This window comes from Myotis yumanensis, unplaced genomic scaffold (genome assembly GCF_028538775.1).
Source record: "Myotis yumanensis isolate MYYU_CA2020_CCGP unplaced genomic scaffold, mMyoYum1.0.hap1 SCAF_2, whole genome shotgun sequence".
Classification (NCBI taxonomy): domain Eukaryota; kingdom Metazoa; phylum Chordata; class Mammalia; order Chiroptera; family Vespertilionidae; genus Myotis; species Myotis yumanensis.
Genome location: NW_027223753.1, coordinates 17,821,019 through 17,848,946, shown reverse-complemented (window position 1 = coordinate 17,848,946; position 27,928 = coordinate 17,821,019). Strand labels below are relative to the sequence as shown.

Sequence of the window (27,928 nt, the reverse complement as noted above, 5' to 3'; positions counted from 1 at the left end):
TAGGCAAGTATTGACATGCTGATGGGATTCACGTCACAGCCAAAATCTAGCACAATGCCAAGTACTGGCATTTCAACATTTACTGCCAGGAACCTCTGCCTTTACCACCCGCCCCCAGATGTCCAGGCAAGCTCCCTGACCTGTCTCCCTGACGAGGGAGCTAATAGGCAGCTGAACCATGACACTGGAACTGCAACTCGAGATTGTGGGACTAGGAGTTCTGAAGTCAAGTCTGGACTCAGCACAAGCCTGGTTGTGCGACCTTGAAAAAGTTACTTCACCATCTCCTGCTTCAGTTACTTTGGTTATGAAATTAAACTAATGGTATGGACACATTTGCCAGAAATATAATGAGATTTAATTAGTAAAGTATTTGTAAAGTGCTTCATAAATATAAATTGTTGTGCAATTGTTAAGTAACTTCATGGTGTGAAATTCCATTGAAATATTTATTTTTTAAATGGCCCCGTGATTTTTTAAAAATATATTTTTATTCATTCTAGAGAGGAAGGGAGAGGGAGAGAGAAACATCAATGATGAGAGAGAATCATTGATTGGCTGCCTCCTGCATGCCCCACACTGAGGATGGAGCCCACAACCTGGGCATGTGCCCTGACCAGAAATCTAACTAACCACTCATAGGTTGACTCTCAACCACTGAGACACCCAGCTAGGCTGGCCCCAATGATTCTGATACAGGTGGTTAGGAAGTTGTTTAGACAGATCTGCTCACAGAGTTCTCTGGTCCCTGCCTTTTCCAAGTTTTGTTTGTTCAAGTCTTCTTGAGATTCTGAAACAATAGCCCCTGTTCTTTTAATAAATTACTCTTTCTCTTCCTTAAGCCAGCCAGTGCTGGTTTCTGTTACTTGTAAACAAAAAGAATTTAAACTAATGCAATAAATCAAGATAGTATTTTCCAAATTGTATTCTATGGAAGGCTATGTTCTAAAATGTTAATGTTATTCTGGGCCAGGGTAACTCAGTTGGTTAGTATTGCAGGTTGCAGGTTTGATCCCCCGTCAGGGCACATACAAGAATCAATCAAATAAATCATAAGTGGAACAAAAAATTGATGTTTCAAAAAAAATTGATGTTTCTCCCTAAAATCAATTAAAAAAAGATTAAAAAATAAAATATTCAAGTTTTGTACAAGAATAATGTTTAATATACTTTAATTTTTAAATCCTCAAATGCCTTTCATATTAAAAACTATATTATGGGGGGAGAGATCAACCAAAGGACTTATATGCAAGCATATAGGCCTAACCAATGGGCACAGACAACAGGGGGGTGAGCGCATGAGTGGAGGGGAGGTTAGGGGTAATGTGGGGATAAGGACACATATATAAAAACTTAATAAAGAAATAAAAAAATCCTATATTATGGTGATAAAAGGATATTTGACTCGGGGTGGTAAATATACAATATACAGACAATGTATTGCAGAATTGTATACCCGAAACCTATATAATTGTATTAACCAATGTCACTCCAATAAATTCAATTAAAAAAAAGAAATATGTATCATGATTATACTTAATAAAATGCCTTTACAAAAGTGTTCTATGCCCAAGGCCAGCAAATTTCAGAAACTATTATATTTGTAGTATAGTGGTCCTCAAACTTTAGTGCAAATCAGAATCACCTGGGGGAGCTTGTTAAAAGATTGCTGGGTCCCACCCTGTCTCAGCAAGTCTGTGATGAGAATTTCCATTTCTAACAAGTTTCCCAGATGCTGCTGGATCATGGACATTTGCTAGTCTTTTTTTTTTTTTTTTTTTAATATATTTTATTGATTTTTTTACAGAGAGGAAGGGAGAGGGATAGAGAGTCAGAAACATCGGATCAGCTGCCTCCTGCACACCCCCTACTGGGGATGTGCCCGCAACCAAGGTACATACCCTTGACGGGAATCGAACCTGGGACCCTTCTGTCCACAGGCTGACGCTCTATCCACTGAGCCAAATCGGCCAGGGTGACATTTGCTAGTCTTAAATTAGGCTGCTCCAAAAATTATTTTACTTCTTTAAGAATTCAAATTACGATTTTTCATTTTCATTTTATTTTTTTAATAGATTTTTATTGATTTTTTTACAGAGAGGGAGGGAGAGGGATAGAGTCAGAAACATCGATGAGAAACACTGATCAGCTGCCTCCTGTACACTTCCCTACTGGGGATGTGCCCACAACTAAGGTACATGCCCTTGACCGGAATCGAACCTGGGACCCTTGAGTCCGAAGGCAGACGCTCTATCCACTGAGCCAAACTGGTTAGGGCATCTTCATCTTCATTTTAAAGTTTCAACTTCTGCTTGCTTTATCCAATCTTATCATTAGACTTTTAGGGGATTTTGTATGCTTTTTAAATTTTAGTGAAAAAAAAAAGAGCAAAATGATCCTGGCCCTAACTGGTTTGGCTCAATGGCTAGAACATCAGCCTGCGGACTCAAGGGTCCCAGGTTCGATTCTGGTCAAGGGCATGTACCTTGGCTGCGGGCATATATCCAGTAGGGAGTGTGCAGGAGGCAGCTGATCAATGTTTCTCTCTCATCGATGTTTCTCTCTATCCCTCTTCCTTCCTCTCTGTAAAAAACCAATAAAATATATTTAAAAAAATGATCCTGATTGTGTGGTTCAGTTGGTTGGAGCACCGAAAGGCTGCCAGTTCGTTTCTGGGATGGGGAATGGGCCTAGGTTTTGGACTCGATCCCTGGTTGGGCGCACACAGGAGGCAACCTTCCCCTTTCTCTAAAATAAGTAAAAACATATCCTTGGTTGAGGATTTTTTTAAAAAGCAAAATGAAAGATCTTACTTGTTCCTTATGTCATTTGTAAACTTTCCAAATTTTGTACTGCTGTAAAATTTTCAAAAAGGCATGTGACCTTAGCATGGTCATTTCTTGTACCTTGTCTTGGAGATCATTTTGTTGTTGGCCACTTGAATTTCAGTACTTATACCTCAGGACTATTTATAAACTTTCCATCAGCAGCATCACAGGCAAGTGTTTTGAAAATGGCCATCTAGTGTCTTGTCTGCAAGAGCAGGGTCAATGACTTGTCCAAGGTTTTATCTTTCAATGACCCTCAAGCCTTTGTGTACAAGTAATAATAGGGTCTTGCAACAAATTGTTCATAGTAATTCTGGGGGCAAATGATCTAATGAATTGTTGAATTGAAAATGTCTTGCCAATGGCCCTAAAAATCACCTCAAAAATAACTTTTTTGGGTGGGGCTTAGAGGAGTTATACTACTAGTTTGTTAGTCTATTTTGAATCAAGAGCAAGCTCGGCGGAGCAAAATATAACCTAGGATATAATTGTGATTCTCTGCTATTAATAGACTTGGATTAGAAATCAAAAACCCTAGATGCCAAATTTCAACTCTAATTTACTAACCGTAGGCAACACATCATTTCTAATTCCAGTTCTCTCCATCTGCACAAAAATAATTAGAACAAGGATAACTAGTTCATATGAAGAATTCTCTAATCCATTTTATAAATGCAAAATGGACTGATGGTTCCTTGGATTGTACCTTTTAAGCAACTACTCATCTGTTTTCCAGGCTGCTCTTGACCTTGGGTTGGGGTTTACCCTTCAAGAAGCTTTCTCTGAACCTCTGACTCAGACAGGGAAAGGGGCCTCTATGTCACACCTGCCTCCCCCACTTCTCCCCATGTGACACAGCACCTATCCGCTGTGCTTTGTCTTTAAGTGCAGATACCCTGTCTGATACATTTTAGCATTTAGTGTTCCCCACCCCTCTCCAGACGCTAGAAGGCATTAGACACAGTTCACCGATCACAATTTATTATAATCTGCTGGCAGCATGGATATTAGTTACCAGAACTATGTCTTCATAGAAGTGGACAGTATGTAGCCATTCTATGGGGAACTGTGTGCACTTAATCATCACCATGATCTTTCAGTTTCTTGATGTTCTGCTTGTGCCGCTCAATTTCTTTCTGCAGACGCTCAATCTCCTTTTTGTGATGATTGATCTCTTCTTCATGGTGTTTCTTCAGGGCTGCCAGTTGTTCTTTAGTCCGCTCTCTACAAGTAAACAACGGCTCTGGGTTTAATCCTAATCCATTACCCCAAGAGATCTTTAAGCATAACCTGCAATACCTAAGGCAAAGGAGTCCCAATCCCACGGGAGTCTGGCTGGTCATCCTCTTCTACCTCTTCAAGCCCCACTAGTGAGAGAATACTCCACCTTAACATGTATCCATCTTTAGAAAATGACCAAAATGATTCCATTTTTCTGGTGCTAGTGCCTGAAATTACATCATTCATGAGCTACTCCTTTTACATTCCTCTTTAGAACAGAAAACTCCACAGAGGTGTGACGTATGTCCCCAATGCCTTATCAGAGGAATAACCAAGAGAACAGAATCCCTTTTTGGGGAAATGAGGACTAGACAAAGGGGTATAGTTAAAGGACAAATATTTGCAACCTATCCTAATTTACCTAGGGCTTTCTTTGCCTAGAGAAATGCATGGCCCACTGTAAAGGCCAAAAAGAAGTGGGGAAAGGGACCTATTGCATGGGCAGTACTTGGCAGTCCAATTTAGAAACAATATAGCCCTGGCTGGGTGGCCCCGTTGGTTGGAATGTCGTCCTGTACATCGAAAGGTTGCGGGGTTTGCTTCCTGGTCAGGGCACATATCTAGGTGTGGGCTCGAACCTGTGTTGCAGCATGTATGGGAGGCAACCAATCGATATTTCTCCCACTTTGATGTTTCTCTCTCTCTCTAAAAAACAAACAAACAAAAAACCAATAAAAACATCTTCGGGTGAGGATAGAGAGAGAGAGAGAGAGAGAGAGCGAGCCCTACTAGCTGGTTTGGCTCAGTGGATAGAGTGTCGGCCTATAGACTGAAGGGTCCCAGGTTTGATTCTGCCCGGGGTTTCGGGCTTGATCCCAAGTAGGGGGCATGCAGGAGGCAGCCGATCAATGATTCTCTCTCATCATAGATGTTTCTATCTCTCTCTCTTCCTGTCTGAAATAAAAAAATAGATTTAAAAATATATAGGAGCCCACTTAGGTGGTCTTTAAGGGCTGTACTTTGGCTTTCTGGTATGGCAGGGGCCATGGTGATAATTCTTTTTGTTTTTCCCTTTAAGAATAGTTTCCTGATTTTTACAGAGAAAGAGGAAGGGAAGAAAGAGAAACATTCATGTAAGAGCCCACAACTCCAGCATGTGCCCTGACCTGGAATGGAATCAGCAACCCTTCCGAGCATGGGTGAGGCTTAACCAACTGAGGCACAGCGGCCAGGGCCAAGGTGATAATTCTTAAGAGTGAGGAAGAGAAGGCAGAAGTGAAAAGATGGCCAAAGGAGAAGCAGAGATAAGTTCTATGCTATTCCTTACTGTGCAGAGAAGTCAGTAAAAGATAACTCAGGGTTGGTAAAAATGTAGAGGCCCAGACCACTCCGTACTCTTTTTTTGTTTGTTAATCCTCACCCGGGGATATTTTCCCATTGATTTTTAGGACGAGTGGAAGAGAGAGAGAAAGAGAAACATCGATGTGTTGCCTCCTGCATGAGCCTGGACCAGGACCCTGGTGGGGAGGAACCTGCAACCAAGGTACTGCCCTTCCCGACCCGGTCTGCATGTCAGTCGCTCTCCAGAGGCTCTATCCACTAAGCCAAACCAGCTGGGGCCCCACTCCATACTCTTTTAAAATTAAAAAAAAAAAAAAAATGATTTCAGAGAGGAAAAGAGAGGGAGATATGGAAACGTTAATGATAGAATCATTGATCGGCTGCCTCCTGCACGCCCCCCACTGGGGATAGAACCCGTCACCTGGGCACGTGCCCTGACCGGGAATCAAACGGCTACCTCCTGGTTTATAGGTGATGCCCAACCACTGAGCCACACCGGCGGGCCTCACTCCAGACTCTTAAGAGAGAAAGTCATCCAGCTGGGCGGAGCCGGACAAAAGTCTCCAGGAAATGAGGAAGGGAATTTCAAATCTGGAGCCCTCAGCTCCTATATGACTTCCTCGCTCTGGCCAACCTAGGCCTGTGGAGGTCGAGGAGTGGGTCTGAAGAGTCAGGGGACCCATCCTTCAGGGGCCAGCAAAACTAAGGCGTGTGGAGGAGAAAACATCACAGAAGGATATTGGGTGTTGGCGCAGGGAGCAAACTCGGAGGTTGGATCCAGACAATGAAAAGGCTCGGGGGCGCTTCGCACGATCTGGGAAGAACTCCATGGGTGGGGATGGCAAACGATTCTGGAAGAATCGGGCCGTGGCTTGAGAGTAATGGAGAAGCGCAGGTGGAAATGGCTTGGACTGGGGGCCCTGGGACTACTCAGCAGGGCACTAGGAGCAAGGGTGTCAGGGCTCCGGAACCCGGGGGCTCTGGGGGGGAGGGGGCGACCCGGCACCGGGGAGGGAGGGTCGGGGAGGGGAGGGGCGGGGAGGGCGACTGGAAGGGTAAGAAGGCCGGCGGGCTCTGCGAGATCGAGGTGGACTCCGCCCCGGGGCCTCACCGGAAGTATCGTTCCTCTTCAGCCTTCTCTCTTTTCGCGAAGCTCCCACCGGCTTCCCTGATGGCGCCCGAGTCGGTGCTGAAATTCGCTGACTGCGGAGAGAGACATGACATTGGGAAAGGTGTGGGGTGTGGGGGGCGGAGAAAGGGGGGCGGGGGGCGGCGTCCGCGCTCAGGGCGGGGGCAGCGGCCGCTGCCGCGGGCCTACCCGTCCGCAGCCGAAGCCTCCGGCTCGCATGGCCTGCACTCCCCACGCTCCGAGCCGCAGCCGCGCCGCCGTCGCCGGGACCGCCATGGTAGTCAGTGCCGCGCAGCTCCGGACGCAGACGGTGCGGGCTCCGGGGGCGCTAACGGCGCAGACGGCGGGCGACCAATCCTTTCCCCGGAGGGGCGGGACGAGCCCGGGAGAAGCGAATCATGGAAGGGAGAAGGCGGGGCGGGTGTGGTTCGCGGCGAATCTCGAGCAGGAGGCGGGCCTATCGGCAGCCAATCCCTAGCAAGGTCTCCTGGGCCAAAGGATAGGAAAACAAGAATGGAGGACGTTGGAGGCGAGTCCCCGGCGAGGGGAGGGTCAGAAGCCATTAGATTGAAGCGAGGCGTCCACTCCCCACCCCACGATTCCAATCCCAAAGTTATTATTGTTAATAAACACCCAAAGGAAACCTTCCCTTTCCTGGACCGCTAGGGTCAATCAGATACTAGACGAGCCTTGGCCGGTGGTTCAGTGGTTAGAGCGTAGGGCCCATGTACTCAAGGGTCACGTGTTCGATCCCCGGTCAAGGGAACAGGTACCTGGATTCAAGGTTGCACCTCCCGCCTTTGGGATGTTTCTCTCTCTCTCTCCCCCTCCCTCCCTCCCTTCTACTCTCACTCAAATCAATGGAAAAAATATCTGCTGGTGAGATGAACAACAATAGCAAAGATGCTATAAGAATAGTTAGATAAAAAAAAGATCGGTAAGATGTTGTAGGGATTGGAGTGGGGATATCTATGTCCAAGATAGCTGGACTTAGTTGGGTTGTGGGTAAAAATGTTGTATATATACATGTATATGGTCTCTTTTTTTTTTTTTTAAATATATTTTATTGATTTTTACAGAGAGGAAGGGAGAGAGACAGAGAGTCAGAAACATCGATGAGAGAGAAACATCGACCAGCCGCCTCCTGCACATCCCCCACTGGGGATGTGCCCGCAACCCAGGTACATGCCCTTGACCGGAATCGAACCCGGGACCTTTCAGTCCGCAGGCCGACGCTCTATCCACTGAGCCAAACCGGTTTCGGCTATATGGTCTCTTTTTAAAAAAATATATTTCATTGATTTTTTTTTCTTACAGAGAGGAAGGGAGAGGGATAGAGAGTTAGAAACATGGATGAGAGAGAAACATCGATCAGCTGCCTCCTGCACACCCCCTACTGGGGATGTGCCCGCAACCAAGGTACATGCCCTTGACCAGAATCAAACCTGGGACCCTTGAGTCCACAGGCCAACACTCTATCCACTGAGCCAAACCAGTTAGGGCCATGTATATGGTCTCTTAAGAGGTATCAATGTTGTTTTGTTGCATTGACATTTCACTCTAAAGTCTCAGTTTAAATGTCACCTCAAAGAAATCATCCCTGATCCCCTTAGTCATTCTATCATAGCTCCCTGTTTTGTTCTTTCTCTCTCTTTGCACTTTTCACTTTCTGGAGTTATCAGAGTCGTGATCAAATAGGCATTAAATTAATATTTGCAAAATGAATTAATGTGTTATCAAATGGTGTGGTGCAACGAAGAGAAGAGCATAAGTAGGAGTCTAGGGAAGGCTTTGCCTTGACATTCCTTCAGCCACGAACAAATATGAGCAAGAAAATAGTAGTTTATAGTCTTTGCCTGCCTATGTCATATTTTCTCTCTGTTCTCAGTTTTTTTAAAATATATTTTATTGATTTTTTTACAGAGAGGAAGGGAGAAAGATAGAGAGCCAGAAACATTGATGAGAGAGAAACATCGATCAGCTGCCTCCTGCACATCTCCCACTGAGGATGTGCCCGCAACCTAGGTACATGCCCTTGACCGGAATCGAACCCGGGACCCTTGAGTCTACAGGCCGACGCTCTATCCATTGAGCCAAACCGGTTTTGGCATGTTCTCAGTTTTTTGTTTTTTTTTTTTTGTCCTGTGGATGAGAGAGTTAGGCCAGATTATCTATGTTACTCATGATTATAACACTTCTTTGTTTTCTATGAAATGGTAGAACTGTTTTTATTAATCATCTTAAAAATATTTTCTTTTACATTTTTTTTATTGATTTCAGGGAGGAAGGGAGTGGGAGAGAGATGGAAACATCAATAATGAGAGAGAATCATTGACTAGCTGCCTCTTGCATGCCCCCTACTGGGGATCGAGCCCGAAACCCAGGCATGTACCCTTGACCAGAATCGAACCTAGGACCTTTCAGTCCACAGGCCAGTGCTCTAGCCACTGAGCAAACCAGCCAGGGCTATTAATCATCTTTTGGTTGGAAAAATGCCAGTCCTGTATGACTTGGGAGAATGGATGTTGGGGCACATTTTCAAATGTTCATTTCAGAAATTTTGGAAAAAGACAAAAGCAGGGTAGAAATAATAATCATTTGTAATTTCTACCTGGTGATAATAATTTGGTGTGTTTCTAGATGATCTTTAAATACCGTTTCACTTTCAGAAACTCTTTCTACTTCTCATATTGCTATTTCTTGACTATCTCCTAGGCTGGGCATCCAGTGGAGGGTCTTACAGAGTTTGTGTGAAAGATCCATCTACGCCAGTGATGGTGAACCTTTTGAGCTCGGCATGTCAGCATTTTGAAAAACCCTAACTTAACTCTGGTGCCGTGTCACATATAGAAATTTTTTGATATTTGCAACCATAGTAAAACAAAGGCTTATATTTTTGATATTTGTTTTATATATTTAAATGCCATTTAACAAAGAAAAATCAACCAAAAAAATGAGTTTGCGTGTCACCTCTGACACGCATGTCATAGGTTCACCATCACTGATCTAGGCACTAGGATGACTGTAATAAAAAAAAAATGGAGAAATTGTAAAATTTCAACATTTAAATATAAAATGTTTCAGCTGCTATGGAAAACAGCTTGGCAGTTGCTCAAAAGTTACATATAGAATTTCCATATGACTCAGCAATTTCACTTTAGGTATTTGGTATATACACCCCCCACCCCTTACCCCCCACCCCCAATAGAAAATTGGTACTCAAACAAATACATGTAGCTTCAGGTTCATGGCAGTACTATTGTCACAATAGCCAAAAGCCAAAAGATGGAAACAACCCAAATGTACATCAACTGATGAATGAATAAACGAACTGTGGTATATACACACAGAACAGTGGAATATTATTCAACCGTAAAAAGTAATGAAGTAGTGAAACATGCAATGCCTTAGAATGTGGTTCTCGACCTTCCTAATGCAGCGACCCTTTAATACAGTTCCTCATGTTGTGGTGACCCCCAACCATAAAATTATTTTCGTTGCTACTTTTTTTTTTTTTAAATATATTTTATTGATTTTTTACAGGGGGAAAAGGGGGAGAGATAGAGAGTTAGAAACATCGATGAGAGAGAAACACCGATCAGCTGCCTCCTGCACATCTCCCACTGGGGATGTGCCCGCAACCCAGGTACATGCCCTTGACCGGGATCGAACCCGGGACCCTTCAGTCCGCAGGCCGATGCTCTGTCCACTGAGCCAAACTGGTTTCGGCCTTGCTACTTCTTAACTGTAATTTTGCTACTGTTATGAATCGTAATGTAAATATCTGATGTGCAGGATGTATTTTCATTGTTCGCGACCCACGGGTTGAGAACCTTGAAAACATGCTAAGGTGAAAGAAGGCAGACGCAATAGGTCACATATTGTATGGCTGCATTCATATGAAATGTCCAGAATATGTAAATCTATAGAGACAACATAGAATGGTTGTCAGGATTTGGGAAGTAAGGGGAATGGGAGAAACGGCTTAATTGGTGCCAGATATCCTTTCTAAAGGCCAATGAGTTGTGCACTTTAAAACGGTTAACTGTATGTCATGTGTGTTTCACCTTAATTTAAAAAAAAAAAAAAAGGAGCCTTCAGTCAGCGGTGTCAGGCTGGGCTCCGAGCCCTTTAAGGGCCCCCAGGAAGGAGGCGAGGCCGGAGGTGGGTCTGGAAGAATCACGTGAAGCAGCGCCTGCGCAGAAGAGTCACGTGGTGGCTGGGCCCGGGGAAAATGGCGGCTTCTGGAGAGAGCGGGGCTTCGGGCGGCGGAGGCAGTACGGAGGAGGCGTTTATGACCTTCTACAGCGAGGTGAACCACGAGAGATGAAAAATGACGCCCGGGCGACCCCTCCTGGGCCCACTCTCCCGCCGGCGGAGGCAGGGGTCCTCCTGGCCTGGACCGTTGGGCGGCTCCTCCGGTTTGGCCTTCGGGGCGGCGCGGGGCCGGGGGTGTGTGTGTGCATCTCTCCCTGATGGCTGCTGTGGTCTCCCCTGGGCCATGAAAAAGGGCTCGGGGCCGGACTGCTGCGGGGAGACGGCGATTCTGGCCAACGAAGCCTCGGGGCGCGCGTGGAGTTGCCAAGTCGGCGGAGTTGGGGCCGGCCTTGCTGGGGGCGACTTAACCGTCCTGGCCCCCGTTTTTACTTGTAAACGGAAGCACTCTCTACTTAGTCCTCCGTAATGCATGGTCTTAGTGGTTACTTGTGCCAATCGCGAATGCCAGGCACCATGCGTCATGCCAGGGAGGCATCTCCATGTTACAGATGACAAACCCGAGGTTTAGGGAGACGAAGTAATTTGTAACGGCTTGTGTCCTGTTAGGACAGGAGTCAGTTTGGTCTGAGCTTCGTTTGCTATCGCATTTCCAGCACCTACTACCTACGGTGGTTCAGTAAGTATTCGTTGAGCAGGTTAATGAATGAGAAAATGAAGGAAAAGCGTACCATTTGGAGACAGAGGCCCTCGGATTGGATTCGTGCATGGCAGTTACTGAATTCTCTCAAGGCGGTGATTTTGCAGATCTCATTTCCACGTCTGTAAAACGAATTAATATTAAAACGAGTTTTTACGAGGGTTAATGGAGTGAGTATATAAGAAAGAGTTTCATAAGCAGCAGCATCTCTCACGGCGGTTCTCAACCTGTGGGTCGCGACCCCTTTGGCGGTCGAACGACCCTTTCACAGGGGTCGCCTAAGACCATCCGGCATATCAGATATTTACGATTCATAACAGTAGCAACATTACAGTTACGAAGTAGCAACGAAAATAATTTTATGGTTGGGTCGCAACATGAGGAGCTGTATTTAAAGGGCCAGCAGGTTGAGAACCGCTGCAAGACTTAAGGCTGCAGATGGAGCCCGTTAAGTCGGCATGGATTTGCGGAGCAGAGTTGCTTCTCACCAGGCTGTGAGCTACTCAGAGTGAAGCACCGGGTCACGCTCATCTTTTGACTTTGCTGTTTGTAACAGTGTGTTACTAGTAGTTTCTCCCAAGAATTACATTTAAAAACGGAAATTAGCGCATATCGTCTGTTCTTTTGAAATGCCTGATTCACGTGAGAGTGTTCAGCAATTATAGTGGAACTTGTTTCACTTACCAACTCTTAGTTTAAAAAGAAAAGAAAAGAAAACAAACAAACAAACCAGTTCTGGTTTGTTTGAATTAGATGAGAGAAAACTCATAAAGGAGGACCCTTCAATCGTCAATGTGTAGTGAGCACCTGACATGTACCAGTGTGCTGTGTATGTGCGGCAGATACGGTAATGACCAGCAGAGAGAAAAGGCCTGTCTTCATTTCATTGAGCTTGCATTCTATAGAGAAGGATAAACAGTAAACAAACAGATATTCAGTATAATGTCAGGTAGTGATTTAAGTGCCATGAGGAAAAATAAGCCTAGAAAGATGATGGGGGTGGGGAAGTGGCATGCTATGTTAAAGAGAGTGAAGAGGGAAGATGCTGAGAAGGAACGGCTTCTTGTGTTGTTGAAATGATTCCCAAAGTCATTTGATCAGAGGAATAAAGATGGTAAATAATATACCAGGCATTCATTTCAACCAGCATTCCAGTTCTGATAGTGGCACCAAAGATGTTTTCCTGGGACTTCCTGGTGCCTGTTCTTCTAATTGTCTTCGGGCCAGGAATTTTTCTGACTCTGTTAGAGTTAGGTAGGCAGAGTTATTTGCTCTCTCCCACATACTTTTTTAATGCTGCCTTTAATATATATTGCAGTGTAATTGCATTTTTTTCTTTTAAAAAGTTGTAAATTAAGTATGAACACACTTGAGTACATCTTCTATCGTTAGAGTGGAAACTGAAGGTGGTGGATGTGACTTTGAATTCTCTCAACGGTTGCTCTGGAATCAAGCTGTTAAGATTAAAATTCTTATTTATAAGTTGGGTAATTGGGAACAACTCAGTTAACTTCTCTGTCTCAGTTTTCTTATCTGTAGAATGGGGATGATTGTATTTACTGTGTAGGATTGTTGAGAGGAATAAATATGTGTAAAGTTTTCATATTATTAAAATTCAGCAGATGGTAGCTGTTGTAATTATTCATCAGAATGGTTAGTAAAATAGCTTGCACATGTAGATACACAAATATTTGCTGGACATGTCAGTGAGTAACTAGTTAAGGTGACAATTCAGAATTTATTTTTAAACTTTACTAATGAAGTTCTTATCTCTTTTATTTTAGGTGAAACAAATAGAGAAAAGAGATTCAGTTCTAACATCCAAAAATCAGATTGAAAGATTGACCCGTCCTGGTTCCTCCTACTTCAATTTGAACCCATTTGAGGTGAGTGGTTTGATGTTGCTGTGGTGTCATGATGGGGAGCTTTGCATAGTTGCAGGCAGACTTACATCAGAACACACAACTAATTTGTATTATAGTTGGAATTGAACTTGGGTGTTTTTATTGTGAGCAGAACCTGAGAGGTAGCATGTTAAGCAAAAAGAGATAGTCTTTGCTCTATCAGATATTCTCCATCATCTTTAAGCAACCCAAATATATATGGGTTTATTTTCAGATGTAAAGGGATCGCTCGCTAGCTTTAATAAATTTAGGATTTTCTATTTACTTTGCTTGTTAAAATTTTCTGTTTCACCACAGTTTAAAAAAATATGAAAAATCCCAACAGCTAAAAAATGATCACAAGATTTTAGATAAGGAGATAGAGTTTTTTGGTTTCCTTAGTTTTATAACTTTAAACTTTTCCTTTTTATAAAAGTAAATCATATTTCTTATTAAAATTTGAAATATAAAGAAAGCAAGAATAAACATTCATGTATAATTCTCCCTAAGAGAAATTCTAGCTACTCTTTACTGTTTATATTTAAACGTTTTAATAGTTTTATTTAAAAATAAGGAGGATCATATAGATACTTGATGCTACTTATTTATTCAAGCTATTTTAAATGCGTTGTTACATAAAATATAGTTTTGCAACATGTTAAAAGTCTCTATTATTTAAACAATGCTTTTATTGTAGGATTTTAAAATTAGCTTCTACATATTCACAGTTATAAATTGAAATGAATATTGTTAACATAAAAATAACACTTATGGAGCGCTTAAAAAAACCTCTTTATTGTGGTAAAAGATACATAATCTAAAAGTAACCATTTTAACCAGTTGTAGGTATAGAGTTAAGTGGCATTAAGTACGTTTACAGTGTTGTGCAAACCATCATCACCATTTCTAGAACTTTTTCATCATTTAAAACAGAAACCCCAAACCCATTAAACAATAACTCCTCATTCCTCCTACACCCTGTACCTTGGTAACCTCTGTTCTGCTTTCTGTCTCTGAATTTGCCTATTCTAGGTGCCTCATATAGTGGAATCATACAACATTTGTTCTTTATGTCTGGCTTAGTTCACTTATACTATTTTCAAGGTTCATCCATTGTTTCTGTATTTTTTTTTTTAGACACATTTTTATTAATTTTAGAGAGGAAGGGAGAGGGAGAGAGAAACATCAATTGGCTGCCTCCCGCATGCCCCCTACTAGGGGTGGAGCCTGCACCTCAGACATGTGCCCGATGGGAATGGAACCAGTGATTTAACTGAGCCGCACTGGCCAGGGCATTGTGTCTGTTTTTCAAAGGCAGGAGCCACTGACTAGAATTGTCCCTATCTGGGGCCTGTAGGGATTAGTGAGGGAGGGGCATGGGTACTGACTGACTGACTGACTGACTCTGGCTGGCCTGGCCTGCACAGCCTCTGCCCAGCCATGTCTTGTGTTGGAGGAAGGAACCTATCTTAGCAAAGTCCCCAGGTAATTCCTCTCACTGGGGCTACAGCTACTTAGGTCTAGAAGTTGACCCCTTGGTGGGAGCAGTGCCACCCTGCTTCCTCCTGTCATTGGCCCCGAGTTTCTCCCTGATACTAGTTGTTAGCACAGAGAAGATCTTTTCCCTCCCCTCTCAGATCCTCCACCTTGAAGATATGTAAGGACCCATGTGTTCTGAGTGAGATAGTGCCTCCCACTTGCTCCCCAAGTCTTTGTTCTTTCCCACCCATCATTGTCCCCATTCTTAGTTCTAATAAAAGACAAAAAAAAGAGAGAATTTTTATTTTAAAATAATCTCAGATTTGCAGAAAGGTTGCAAGTACGCTATGAAGATGATTTCTTGAACTGTTTGCAGCTTAGTTGGCAATACATTTTCCCATCATCCTGAAATATTTTATGCTCTTCCTACAAATAACATTTCCTACTGAACCACAGTATAACCATCTAAGTCCTCAGACCACATTCAGATTTGTTCATTGTATCAATAATGACCTTTATAACAAAAAGATCCAGTTAAGAATCTCCTGTTACATTTAATTGTCATGGCTCTTTAGTCTTCAGTCTGGAACAGTTCCTCAGTCTTTCCTTGACTTTTGTGATCTTGACATTTCTGAAGATTACAGGCCACTTATTTTGTAGCAAGTCTCTCAGCTTGAGTTTATCTGATATTTCTTCATGTTAGAATAGGTTTATGCAATATTAGCAGGAATATCACAGAAGCGATACTGCATTCATGTCTCTGTAACTTAAAAAGTGGTACATGGGCCCTGACCGGTTTGGCTCAGTGGATAGAGCGTCGGCCTGCGGACTGAAGGGTCCCAGGTTCAATTCCGGTCAAGGGCATGTGCCTTGGTTGCAGGCATATCCCCAGTGGGGGTTGTGCCGGAGGCAGCTGATAGATGTTTCTCTCTCATCGATGTTTCTAACTCTCTATCCCTCTCCCTTCCTCTCTGTAAAAAATCAATAAAATATATATTTTTTAAAAAAAGTGGTACATGGTTGCCCGGCTGGTGTGACATAGTGTTTGAGCATCAACCCATGCACCAAGAGGTTGCAGGTTCAATTTCTGATCAGGGCACATGCCCAGGTTATAGGCTCGATCCTCAGTGCGGGGTGTGCAGGAGGCAGCTGATCGATGTTCATTCTCTCCCATTGATGTTTCTATCTGTCCCTCTACCTTCCTCTCTCACAAAAATTAATAAAAACATATTTTAAAAAAAATTGGTACATGATTTTGATTTATCCCATTACTGTTCATGTTAACTTGATCACTTGAAGAGTTGCCTGCTTGCCCTAGCTGGTGTGCTAAGTGGTTACTGCTTTGGCCCATGCACCAAAGGGTCATGGGTTTGATTCCCTGTCAAGGGCACGTACCTGGGTTTCAGTTGCATGTAGGAGGCAACCAGTCAATGTGTCTCTCTCATATAGATGTTTCTCTCTCCCCCACTCCCATTCCTCCCTCCCTTCCACTTTCTCTGAAAAGCGGTGGGAAAAAAATATCCTCCCATGAGGATTAACCAAAAAAAAAGTTGCCTGATAGCCCTGGCTCGGGAGCTCAGTTGGTTAGTGTTGTTCTGATAATGCCAAGTGGTGAGTTCGATCCCCTGTCAGGGCACCGAACAAGAAACAACCAATGAATGCATAAATAAGTGGAATAACAAATCTCTCAAGTCAATTAAAAAAATAAAAATAAGAGTTGCCTGCTAGGTTTTTTTCATGAAGTTACTTTTTTTTTCCTTTTCTGTAATTAATAAGTATTTTATGGGGAAGTACTTTGAGATTATATAAATATCCTGTCCTTAATCAGAGTTTCATTTTATTAATTTATTTGTCAGTAAGGACTTGGGGTTTCTATATTAGTCACTGGGTTATATTTAGATATTTATTTTGATGCTCAGATTGTCCCAAATTTGGCTAGTAGGTTACCTTTCAAGTGAGCTCCTGTCTTTTTAATATTCTTCATCATTCTTGGATTACTAGGCACTCTTGTACTTTTCCTGACCCAGCCTGGAATTAACTATTTCACAGAGGAGCCCTGGTTCATTTCAGTGAAGAATGGTATTTAAAATCAAGATTTGGCCCTAGCCAGTTTGGCTCAGTGGATAGAGCGTCGGCCTGCGGACTGAAGGGCCCTGGGTTCGATTCCAGTTTGTGGGCTCGATCCCCAGTTGGTTGTGGGCTGATGGAGAGGCTGTTGCTGCAGGAACTCAGGGACGCAGTGAGAGTGCGGGTGGGGGAGTTTACCTGGAAAGAGGCCATGCACCTGCTGGGAAGCCACCACTCTCCACTCTCATTTCCTCTGGTAAAAATCTCAGATCCAAGCAAGATGTATGTCATAAATAAATCCCTCCCTACGAGTCAGTGAAGCTGTGCCATGTCGCTGAAGCTCTTCATGTGTTTTCTGCTGGCTATTGAAAACAGGCTTCACCCCTAGTAGGGAGCATGAGGGATATAGCCGATCAATGATTCTCTCTCATCATTGATGTTTCTATTTCTCTCTCCCTCTCCCTCTCTCTCTGAAATATATATAAAGATTTGAATGGTAGGTGTACTCAATGCAATTGGGATTTCACTCTCCCAGATTCTATTGGTAGGTAGAGCTAAGGAGAGAGAGTGTATGTGTGTACATACATATTTACACCCAATTTTAATCCAACACCATGGTTTATTCTAGGTTTTTTCCCCTTCCATGTTTATATTTCCCTTCTCTAGTGAGAAATCTCTAATAATGTATTTACTTAATTGACCCTCCTACATGCAAATGATCTTCCATTACCATGCCTTCCCTTATGTGAATGCCTTCATCCCACCTTGCTGCCTCACTGCACAACCATTCTCTCCACAACGGAGCTCAAAACTCCCATGCCAGGTCATCCTTCCATGCAGCATGTTCCTCACCTGATTCTGGTTCTTGTGCCCACCACCCCCAGGGGGCTCTTTTCATTCCTCTTGGGCTGCAGCATCCTCCCTGCCAAACAGGCACCTTTTCTACCCTCTTCATCTTACTTGGGCTTTGAGTCCACACCCCTCTACATGGAGTCCCTCTTCACTCTGCTCAGGTTCTAGCTCTCTGTGCCAGCCATACTTTACATAAATGCTCTCTACATCCTGCTAGAGCTCCAACATCTTGTATTGGGCAGCCCTTTTGCATTGGATGTCCTCCTGTATGGGCATCTCCCCTACCATGTCCAAGCTTCCACACCCCATGCTAGGCCACTCCTTTGTGGAGATGGCCTTACCTGGACTCCTGTACCCTGTGCCAGACCACCTTTCCTTGTGGACACTCTTACCCTGCTTAGTCTCAAACACCTATATTGGGGTTTATTCAATGGACGTGCCTCCCTCTTTCCTCTTGAGCTCTCACACCCTGCACTGGGCCACCCTCCAGTGTTAACAGTCCCCCCCTGCTTGTGTTCTAACACACTGTGATGCCAGGATGCCCTCCTTAGCCTACTTCGGCATTCCATGTTGGTCTGCTCTTCTATGTGAATGCTCCTCTCACCCAGGTTGGGCTCTAGCACCGTGTGACTGGCCACCACTCCCAGTGTTGTCACTGTCTTTTTTTCTTCATTACAGATGGGCTTTCCCACTCTGCTCTGGGCCATCTTGACTCCCCACCCAAAGTAGATGTCTGCTTTGCCTGGCGCCACTTAATGTATTTGTATTGCATTGCTCAGAAAGAGAAGGCGAAGACGAAAACCTTAAAAAATACTTTTGATAAGATTTTGGGGAGGGCGGGCATAGGGGGAGATAATTTGAGGGGGTAATAAAGAACTTGATGATGGTATGTTCTTTCTATCAGCTTCTGTTAAGTCATACTTTTAAATTGAGCATAGTACATGAAAAGGGGACAAGTAATCATACTAGTATAACTTAGCCATTTATTTGTTAAGGTAATTAGGGTTTCTGTGGAGATCTGATTGATGAGGAGTGACAGATAATAGGACCAGTATGAAAAGCTAGGATTGTAATGACCTACTAGTTAATGTGGTTCTGGAAGTGGAACTCACTACTCCGTAGCTCCTGTCTTGACTATAGGAAACATGTTTGGATGCATAAAGATGTGAGGAGGTGGGCACACTTAGGAAGGTGTGAGATTGTATTTGAGTGGGCAGGATTCCATGCCTGTCCATTAGAAGTTTTGTCTTTTCTATTTCATACAAATGTGCTGGCCACTCTATAGGATGGGTGTCATAAAGTTGCTTTTTCTTTTTTTTTTTTCTTAATATATTTTATTGGTTTTTTACAGAGAGGAAGGGAGAGGGATAGAAAGTTAGAAACATGGATGAGAGAGAAACATCGATCAGCTGCCTCCTGCACACCCCCTACTGGGGATGTGCCCACAACCAAGGTACATGCCCTTGACCGGAATCGAACCCGGGACCCTTCAGTCCGCAGGCCGACGCTCTATCCACTGAGCCAAACTGGTCAGGGCAAAGTTGCTTTTTCTTGTTAATCCTCACATGAGGATATCTTTTCCATTGCCTTTCAGAGAGAGTGGAAGGAAGTGGGAGGGAGAGAGAGAGAGAAACATCAATGTAAGAGAGACACATTGGCTCCTGCATGTGCCCTGACCCGGGGCGGGAGGGCGGGGAGGGTGTGTGTGTGCAGGTGGAGGATGGGGAGCAAACCTGCAACTCAGGTATTTTCCCTGACCAGAAATGAAACTCAAGACCCAATGGTCTAACCACTTAACACACTGGCCAGGGTGTCACTAAGTTGTTTTTTAACACTTAAGTCAGAATTAGGTGTTCCTAATGATTTAGGAAATCAGTGATGTATTTTTTATGTAACAACTATCGAAACATCTAAATCAGAGGTGGGGAACGTCTGGCCCATGGGCTCAAGAAATCATTTGGTCTGGCGCTGCCAGCGCAACCACAGGTGGGACTCAAAATTCAATAAATGTAGGAGCTTATTTCATAACAACAAATTTATATTAAGTAAATTAATTATATTAAGTGAATGATGTTATAAATATCCAAATAACCCTTGGCAGAAAAAGTTTCCCCACCCCTGATCTAAATGAGTCAGATTTTTCTACAGATGTAAGCAGACTGGTCTTTTTCTAGTAAGGAGAAATAATGCAGTAGTAGCTGTCCTCTCAGCTATCAATTGAAATGTAAATAGTCTTCCTATACACCACCTTACTGAGCAGCAGGTAGAAAAGGCAGACATTAGTCTGGGAATTAAGAGTCTTACTACAGGAATCCTTTTCCAGGGAGCATTTTTTTTCCTGACTGCCATCTCAACAGCTCTGTATTTGAATACATTTCTAACCTTCAGCCATTATGCAGTCATCTTTCTTATGCATTCTGTAATTCTTAGATTAAGAACTCTCTCCCGCTTCCTTCCATAAGCTCCAGTAGACCTGTGCCCCTGCTCAGTCCTACCTTTTTCATGTTCCTTTAAAAAAAACCACAAAAAAAGCTTTATTGATTTCAGGGACAGGAAGGGAGAGGGAGCGAGTGAGAGAGAATCTTGGCACATGAAAGAGAAACATTGACTGGCTGCCTCCCACACGCACCCCAATGGGAGAACACACCCACAATCTGGGCATATGCCCTGACCAGGAATCGAACTGGTGACCTTTTGGTGCATGGGATGACACTCAACCAACTGAGCCACACCAGCTGGGCTCTTTTTAAAAAATTTTTAATTTAACTTTAAGGCTCCAGCAGATGGTACCACATATTTTATTTTCTGTTTATCTTGTTCAGCACCTTGGAAATAAAGGTATTTAACATGTCAGAGAATTCAGGTGTGATGTTAAGGCTGGATTCCTCTTTTAAGTCTAAGGCCCCAAAGAAGGAGACTTACAGTTTATTTGAGTTTGGGAAGTTATATAAATGCCACAGTCAAGCATTTTTATTGCTGTATGATGATTAATGAACTCTTTGTGTTCCAAGACTGTGGGTTTTTCATTGCAGTATCCCCAAAGCCCGAGACACAGCTCAGAAAAATCTTCCAAGAATCTGAACATCCCGTGTGCTTCCTTAGAGCCATATTGGTAATGTGGCACTTATCATTTTTGTTTGTTTTTTTTGGAAATTTTATAAGAGTTTATTCGAGCCAAACTGATAACATGCAGGGAGCAAGATCTCAAACACTCCCCGGCATTTATCATTTCTGTAAGGGTTACTACTTATTACTGTCGATACCCACCCTGCTAGACCTTAAATTCCATGAAAATAGTCTGTGAGCACAGTATCTAGCAGTCCTGTGTGCCCTAAAAGTTTGTATTCAATGAATAAATCTGGCTTCAAAGAGATTTGGGCCACAGGTAATGGTCATTGTCTTCACTGTGTTTCATGGCTGCCTACAACTCTTAAAGATAGGAAAGGACTTGGATTAGCTTTGAAGGCACTCGGTGAATATTTGTTGCTGGTAATCAGTGCACACGTGCTATAACTTGGAAAAAATCCTTTTTGTGTGTGTGTTATGTATTTATTTATGTAAGTATACATACCCTCTTTTTGCCGAATCATTTAAAGGTAAGCTGCAGACATTGTGACTCTTTATGCCTAAATACTTGAGCATTATCTTTTCAAAACAAGGGCACATTTTCACATAACCACAACACATGACCACACCTAGGAAAAACAACATTATTTCAATAATATAATCCAGCCTAGAGTCCACTTGCAAATAGTCCCAATTGCCCAAAAAAATATAAATTATGGCTTTAAAAAAAACCACTTAGGAACCAGTTTATGAATTATATTTGGCATGATTAGTTCTTGGCTCGTTTTATTGGAGGCTGTGTGTGAGTGTGGGTGTGTGTGCGTGCTCGTGAAGGTGGAAAGTTTACCATCCTTTCTCATTCATTTTGGACACCTTCTGGGGTTTGTTGGACTTTGGTTTGCTCTAATGCATTCCTTTTCCCCAGAACCACAGTAAGGTAAAGTTCTCTGAATATATGTGTACATACAGTTATCTCTCTTTATCTGTAAATCTTACATGGCTGCATTCTTTCTCTCTGAGTTTTTCCCAATTCCTTTCTCCCTTGGGAAGGTATGAAGGGGCACACTGACTATTGAAAATTCTGTTTTAAAGTTCTTTCTCCCTCACCTCTGGTTGTATGCCTTGCATTTGAGAATGGGTATGCTCTTGTCATAACCTGCAAAGGTCTATTGAGCCCTGGCCGGTGTAGCTCAGTTGGTTGAGCATCGTCCCATGCACTGAAAAGTTGCTGGTTCGATTCCCAGTCAGGGCACATACCCAGTTTTAGGGTTCGATCCCCAGTCAGGGTGTGTGTGGGAGGCAACCGATCGATTTCTCTCTCTCTCTCTCATAGGTGTTTCTCTCTCTCCCTATCCCTTCTCTCAAATTAATAAGAACATCTCAAAAGTCTATTGAATGTTATGGTTGATTCAACTTCATTGCATACCAATAATTCTGCTATAGTTGGGCTGTTTGAATGCTTTGAAAGCTTGCTATAAATCTTGACATTACTTGACAGGTTTTCCTAAGTCCCTTTAAGCATCTGATTAGGCTTAGCAGATTACTTTTCAGTTTTAATTTCTCTGGTTTGTATTTTTCTTTTTTTGTTAATCCTCACCCAAGGATATTTTTTCCCATTGATTTTTAGAGAATGGAAAGAAGGAAGGAAGAGGGGTGAGAGAGAGAGAGAGAGAGAAACATTGATGAGAGAGACACATCAATTGGTTGCTTCCCGCATGCACCCCGACCGGGAGCTGGGATTGAACCTGCAACCCAGGTATGTGCCCTTGACCTGAATCAAACCTGTGACCTGTTGGTCCCCAGGCCGGTGCTCTAACCACTGAACAACCAGCCAGGACAGTAGGTATTTTTCATATCAAGATTTTTTTTTCCTCTCCCACCCCCCTTAATAACTGATCCTTAGTTGATGTTTATCTCTCTCCCTCTCCTCTCTTTCTAAAAAAAAAAAAAAAAACTTAAAAAAAAAGTAGTTTGCCCTAACCCAGTGGTTGGCAAACCGTGGCTCGAGATCCACATGCGGCTCTTTGGCCCCTTGAGTGTGGCTCTTCCACAAAATACCACGTGTGGGTGCGCACGTACAGTGTGATTGAAACTTCGTGGCCCATGTGCAGAAGTCGGTATTTTGTGGAAGAGCCACACTCAAAGGGCCAAAGAGCCGCATATGGCTCTCGAGCCGCAGTTTGCTGAGCTGCAGTTTGCCGACCACTGCCCTAACCGGTTTGGCTCAGTGGATAGAACATCAGCCTGCGGACTGAAGGGTCCCAGGTTCGATTCCGGTCAAGGGCATGTACCTTGGTTGCGGGCACATCCCTAGTAGGGGGTGTGCAGGAGGCAGCTGATCGATGTTTCTAACTCTCTATCCCTCTCCCTTCCTCTCTATAAAAAATCAATAAAATATATATTAAAAAAAAGTAAAGTTCTTTAAACACACACACACACGTTCCCTTGCCTGTTTATCTTTGCATTTCTAGTACATAGTGTACTCAGCAGGTAGTAGCTACTACATAAAATATTTGAATGCATGTATGTATTTGTGGTAATGGGATTAGAATCCTTGATGAGGAATGTCAACACCAGGATACCCAGGCTTGGAGAAGAATAGTTAAATTTATTTTTTAAAACAGTGTTGCTAAAAAAACAAAACAGATATTTCTGCCATTTGGAATCAGACTTTCCTACAGGGGGGCCTCAGGCCTTGATGTCAGGTTTCCACAGGTGATTGCAATGTTCACTCTGGGTTGAGAACTATCGGGCCTGTAAATTATAGATATAAAGTGGCGCCAAGTGGGCACTTCTCAATTGAGGTGAAAATCAGCCAGTCTTATTTTTTTCCCTGTTGAGTTCTATGCTTTTTCCACATTTGCAAAGGTAAGTAGGGGATAGGAGGTGTGGGTACTTTTATTAATGAATGAAGGAGAAATACAATATTTTCTTACAGTTTGGAATATGTCTCTGGGTATAAGGTAAGTTATTATTTTTCTGATGGAGTGAAAGTAACTACTGTATTGAAAACCTAAAACAGAATAGCTATTATTCTGTTATCGATTTGCTCATTAACATTTCTGGAGCATTTTTAGAACTGTGTGCCAGGCACAGTTCTAGAATACTGAGTACTATTCTCTCTATTTTTTTATTGATTTAAGAGAGGGAGAGGAAGAGAGAGATAGAAACACAATGATGAGAGAGATTCATTGATTGGCTGCCTCCTGCACGCTCCCTACTAGGGATCCAGCCTGCGGCCCAGGCATGTGCCCTTGACCGGAATTGAACCTGGGACTCTCTGGTTCATAGGCCAACACTCTATCCACTGAGCCAAACTGGCTAGGACTGAGAACTATTCTAGAAGTTGATTAGAATATGTATACTTATTGGGCATCTCTTAAATTTATGAGGTCTTTTAATTTTTTTTACAGTGTTGATTTTGATTCTTTCAGGTTCTTCAGATAGATCCTGAAGTGACAGATGAAGAAATAAAAAAGAGGTTTCGGCAGGTATAGTACTATTTTTCTGTAATGGATGGAGTTTGAACATTTTGAAAATGTAAGCATGTGATGGTTTTCTTAAGATTTGCTGTTATGACGTTTGGGCCAACATTTAACTTTTTTTTTTTTTTAAACTTAAGGCTATGTAACTCAGATAAAAACCTTATAGTGACATAAAATCTTAAGTATTTGGTGGTCATAGCTTACCTCTGAGTGGAATGAATTTTATATCCAAATAGAATCTCTTTAGCCCCTTAATTAAAAGGGAGAAGTACAAGCAGAATTGTAGCACTTACATGGAGTCATACTAAGTCCCCTGGCTTCCAGGAGAGAACATGTTAAATGATTTGTAACAGTTCTTTATTCTTTTAAGACCCCATTCCTTAGTAATTTTCTTTTGTAAATTTAAATGACTATCCAGGAGATAACTGGTTTAATATAAGGAGTGCTTTGTAGAAATTCTCTAGGAAAAGAGATCCACAATGTCTGATTCTTGTTCAGTCTAATCCTATATCCTATCTAATAAAAGGCTAATATGCAAATTGACCGAATGGCGGAATGACCGGTCACTATGACATGCACTGACCACCAGGCAGTAGATGTTCAATGCAGGAGCCTGCTTCCTGGTGGTCAGTGCACTCAGCCAGAAGTGGGGCTCACGGCTGGCAAGCACAGTGGCGGTGGTGGGAGCCTCTCCTGCCTCTGTGGCAGTGCTAAGGATGTCCAACTGCCGGCTTAGGCGGGGAATGGGCCTAAGCTGTCAGTCGGACATCCCCTGAGGGCTCCCAGGCTGCGAGAGGGTGCAGGCTGGGCTGAGGGTCCCCCTCCCCCAAGTGCACAAATTTCATGCACTGGGCCTCTAGTATTTAATAGCTTGAGCTACAAAGTAGTTTTGAGAGTTGAGTAAACCTTCAGTCTTTCCTTCTGTGAGTTGAATAATCACAATCCCGATAATGTCTTTACAAATTGGATTTTCTATGTATTTCATGTTTTGTTTTGTTTTTAACTTTCCCCAATGTCTTTATTTCTGTTATGTATTACAGTTTTCAACCGGTGTGCTGCAAGAATTTGAAAAACATGCAATACCTGAATATTTAGTCAGGGGCACTGACCTCTTTTCCCTTAGATTATCAAATAAAAAAATGACAACAACCAACAACAATAGCCGTTTGGTGTGAATGAATCAAAATTATACCTATTGTACCCGGCCAGTGTGGCTCAGTTGGTTGAACATTGTCCCATGCACCAAGAGGTTGCTGGTACATTTCCTGGTCAGGGCATATACCCGGATTTTGGGCCCCATTTCTAGAAGTAGGGGGTGTGTAGGAGGCAGCCAATCAGTGTTTCTCTCTCATTGATGTTTCTATCTCTCTGTCCCTCTCCCTTCTGCTCTCTCTCTAAAAATCAATAAAAAAATAAATATTAAAAAAACCTAGGATGTTAATTTAAAAAAAGTAAATTATGCCTATTTCTTTTTTGTCAGTTCGACAAAAAATATATTTTTTGGTGTGTTGCAGAATTTAGTAATTAGTGTGCCACAAGATGAAAAAGGTTGAAAACCACTGTACTACATATTTAGAAGGGCTTGACCAGTGCTGAATATTATTCTTAGCTCCTGCATGACATCCTTGTTAATACTCAGTGTTATGCTTGCTTCTTTTTGTCTTTTAATGCTCATCCAAAGATATTTTTCCATTGATTTTTTTTTTGTTACTCCTCACCTGAGAGTATTTTTTCCATTGATTTTTAGACAGAGTGGAAGGGAAGGGTAGAGACACAGAGAGAGAGAAACATCGATGTGAGAGAGATTTGTCAATTAGTTGCCTCTGGCACACGCCCCAACGGGTTGGGACCAAGCCTGCAACTGAGGTATGTACCCTTGACTGGAATTGAACCCAGTCCGCAAGCTGAAGCTCTATCCACTGAGTCAAACTGGCTAGGGTTTTCATTAATTTTTAGAGAGAGTGGAAGGGAGGGAGGAGGGGGAGAGAGAAAGAGAGAGAGAAACAGAAACATTGATGTGAGAGAGACACACTGGTTGCCTCCTGCACACACCCTGACCTGGGCCGGGTTTCGGTCCTGCAACTGAGGTATGTGCCCTTGACCAGGAATCGAACCTGAGACTCTTTGGTCCGCAGGCCGATGCTCTAACCACTGAGAAAAACTGGCTAGGGCATGCTTGCCTCTTGAATACAGTAATTGCCCCCTCATTGCTGACTCATAATCATCTTATGATCTGCTATTAAGCCAAGATGTTTTTATCTTTGCCTACTTAATCTTTTCCCATTATGTAATTTTATAGTTTTTTTTTCTTCCTGAGTTCTCTGCACTTACATGTATTCAGTTTTTTTCTTTCTCTAAAATTTCAAGTTTGAACTGGGCAAGTTACTTTCAACCTTTCTGTGCCTGTTAACCTTAATTGTGAAATGCACATAATAATGGTGTCTACCTCGTGGGGTTGTTAATGAGGGTTAAGTGAGGTACTACAGTAAAGCACTAGAATAGGTCTTGTCATATATGTCCTCGTTATACGGTAACTGTTGTCAGTGTGGGTTAGACAATATGCTAAGTTATTTACTTGCATTATTTCATTTCGACCTTAAAACAACACAGTGAAATGTAAGTACCTAATATAGGTGGAAGATGAGGCAGATAGGTTAAGTGAGTTGCTTAAGGTCTTACAGCCAGTACATGATGGAAGTTGGAATTAGACCCCGGGGTTCTGTCTCTAGTAATGGAGGATTTAGCATTAGATTCCCACTTACTGTCATTCCTCAACACAGTCCCTCTGTTCCAACTACTTGGTTTCTGTCTGTCAGTGGCAGTAGGTCAGTGGTTCTTAACCATGACTATCTAAAAGAATCAGCTGTGGAGATTTTTGTTTTTTATTTTGACTTAAAATTTTTAAGTTATAAGGATAAAGCAATGAACACCTATATACTCACCATCTATTTGCAACAGTTTGCTTCATTATACATATATTTTTGGCTTAATTTTTGACAAGTAAATCACAGACACCTGATACTCCAGCATGAATCTCCTTAAATAAAAAAGGACATTTTTTTTGGCATAACTACTTGTTACACCTAACAAAATTAACACTAATTCCTTACTATTATTTGATACCCATTCTAGTAGAGGTTTAAGAAGTACAGATGCCAGAGGCTCATTCAGAAGCTCTGAGGGTGGAAAGTAGACATCTGTATTTTTTGAAAGCTTCACAGGATTGGAGCACAGCCAGAACTGAGAACCACAGTTTAATATTAGAAGTTCTTTTAATGAAAGAGAGGATGTCCCATACCTATTCCTTAGTGCTCAGAATAAGGAACCTAACAGGAACTTGGTAGTTTTCAATGTCCCTCCTCCTTCCTGTGATCACACATCTTCATAATACTAGGCTTACATTTATCCTCAACATTGTGATTAAAACCCTAAATGCTTCCCAGTTGTGCATTTACCTTTTGGTGCTTGAATTTTGTTAAAGACTAGTATTTCTGGGCATTTTATGATATTTATTAATTTTAAAAAAATGCTTCTGGCCTGACTGGTATTGCTCAGTGGTTGAGCATTGACCCACGAACCAGGAGGTAACCGGTCAATTACCGGTCACGGCACATGCCAGGTTGCAGGCTTGATCCCCAGAGAGGGGCATACAGGAGGCAGCC

General features: G+C 42.7%; 2 protein-coding genes across 2 annotated transcripts in view; one reads left to right on the top strand and one right to left on the bottom strand.

Annotated features, from left to right (window-relative positions):
- Positions 1-3,792: 3,792 nt before the first annotated feature.
- ATP5IF1 (ATP synthase inhibitory factor subunit 1) lies at positions 3,793-6,830 on the bottom strand. Its single transcript, XM_070404506.1, has 3 exons — positions 6,709-6,830; positions 6,502-6,593; positions 3,793-4,052 (listed from the first exon to the last, which is right to left on the bottom strand). Exons 1-3 carry the CDS (start codon positions 6,793-6,795, stop codon positions 3,905-3,907), a joined length of 327 nt encoding a protein of 108 aa, XP_070260607.1. The 5' UTR covers positions 6,796-6,830; the 3' UTR covers positions 3,793-3,904.
- Positions 6,831-10,732: 3,902 nt separating this feature from the next.
- The window catches only part of DNAJC8 (DnaJ heat shock protein family (Hsp40) member C8), a 28,208-nt gene continuing 11,012 nt past the window's right edge, over positions 10,733-27,928 (top strand). The window contains exons 1-3 of the mRNA XM_070404505.1: positions 10,733-10,831; positions 13,219-13,320; positions 24,216-24,272. Of these exons, the coding sequence (XP_070260606.1) occupies positions 10,754-10,831; positions 13,219-13,320; positions 24,216-24,272 (237 nt within the window). The 5' untranslated portion in view covers positions 10,733-10,753. The remainder of the gene's footprint in view (positions 10,832-13,218; positions 13,321-24,215; positions 24,273-27,928) is intronic.

Coding starts and splice junctions, on each gene's coding strand:
- ATP5IF1 (XM_070404506.1), bottom strand. CDS start 6,795: ATGGCGGTCCCGGCGACGGCGGCGCGGCTGCGGCTCGGAGCGTGGGGA. Junction 6,594..6,708: donor GAGGCTTCGGCTGCGGACGG/GTAGGCCCGCGG, acceptor CTCTCTCCGCAG/TCAGCGAATTTCAGCACCGA. Junction 4,053..6,501: donor GAAGAGGAACGATACTTCCG/GTGAGGCCCCGG, acceptor GTTTACTTGTAG/AGAGCGGACTAAAGAACAAC.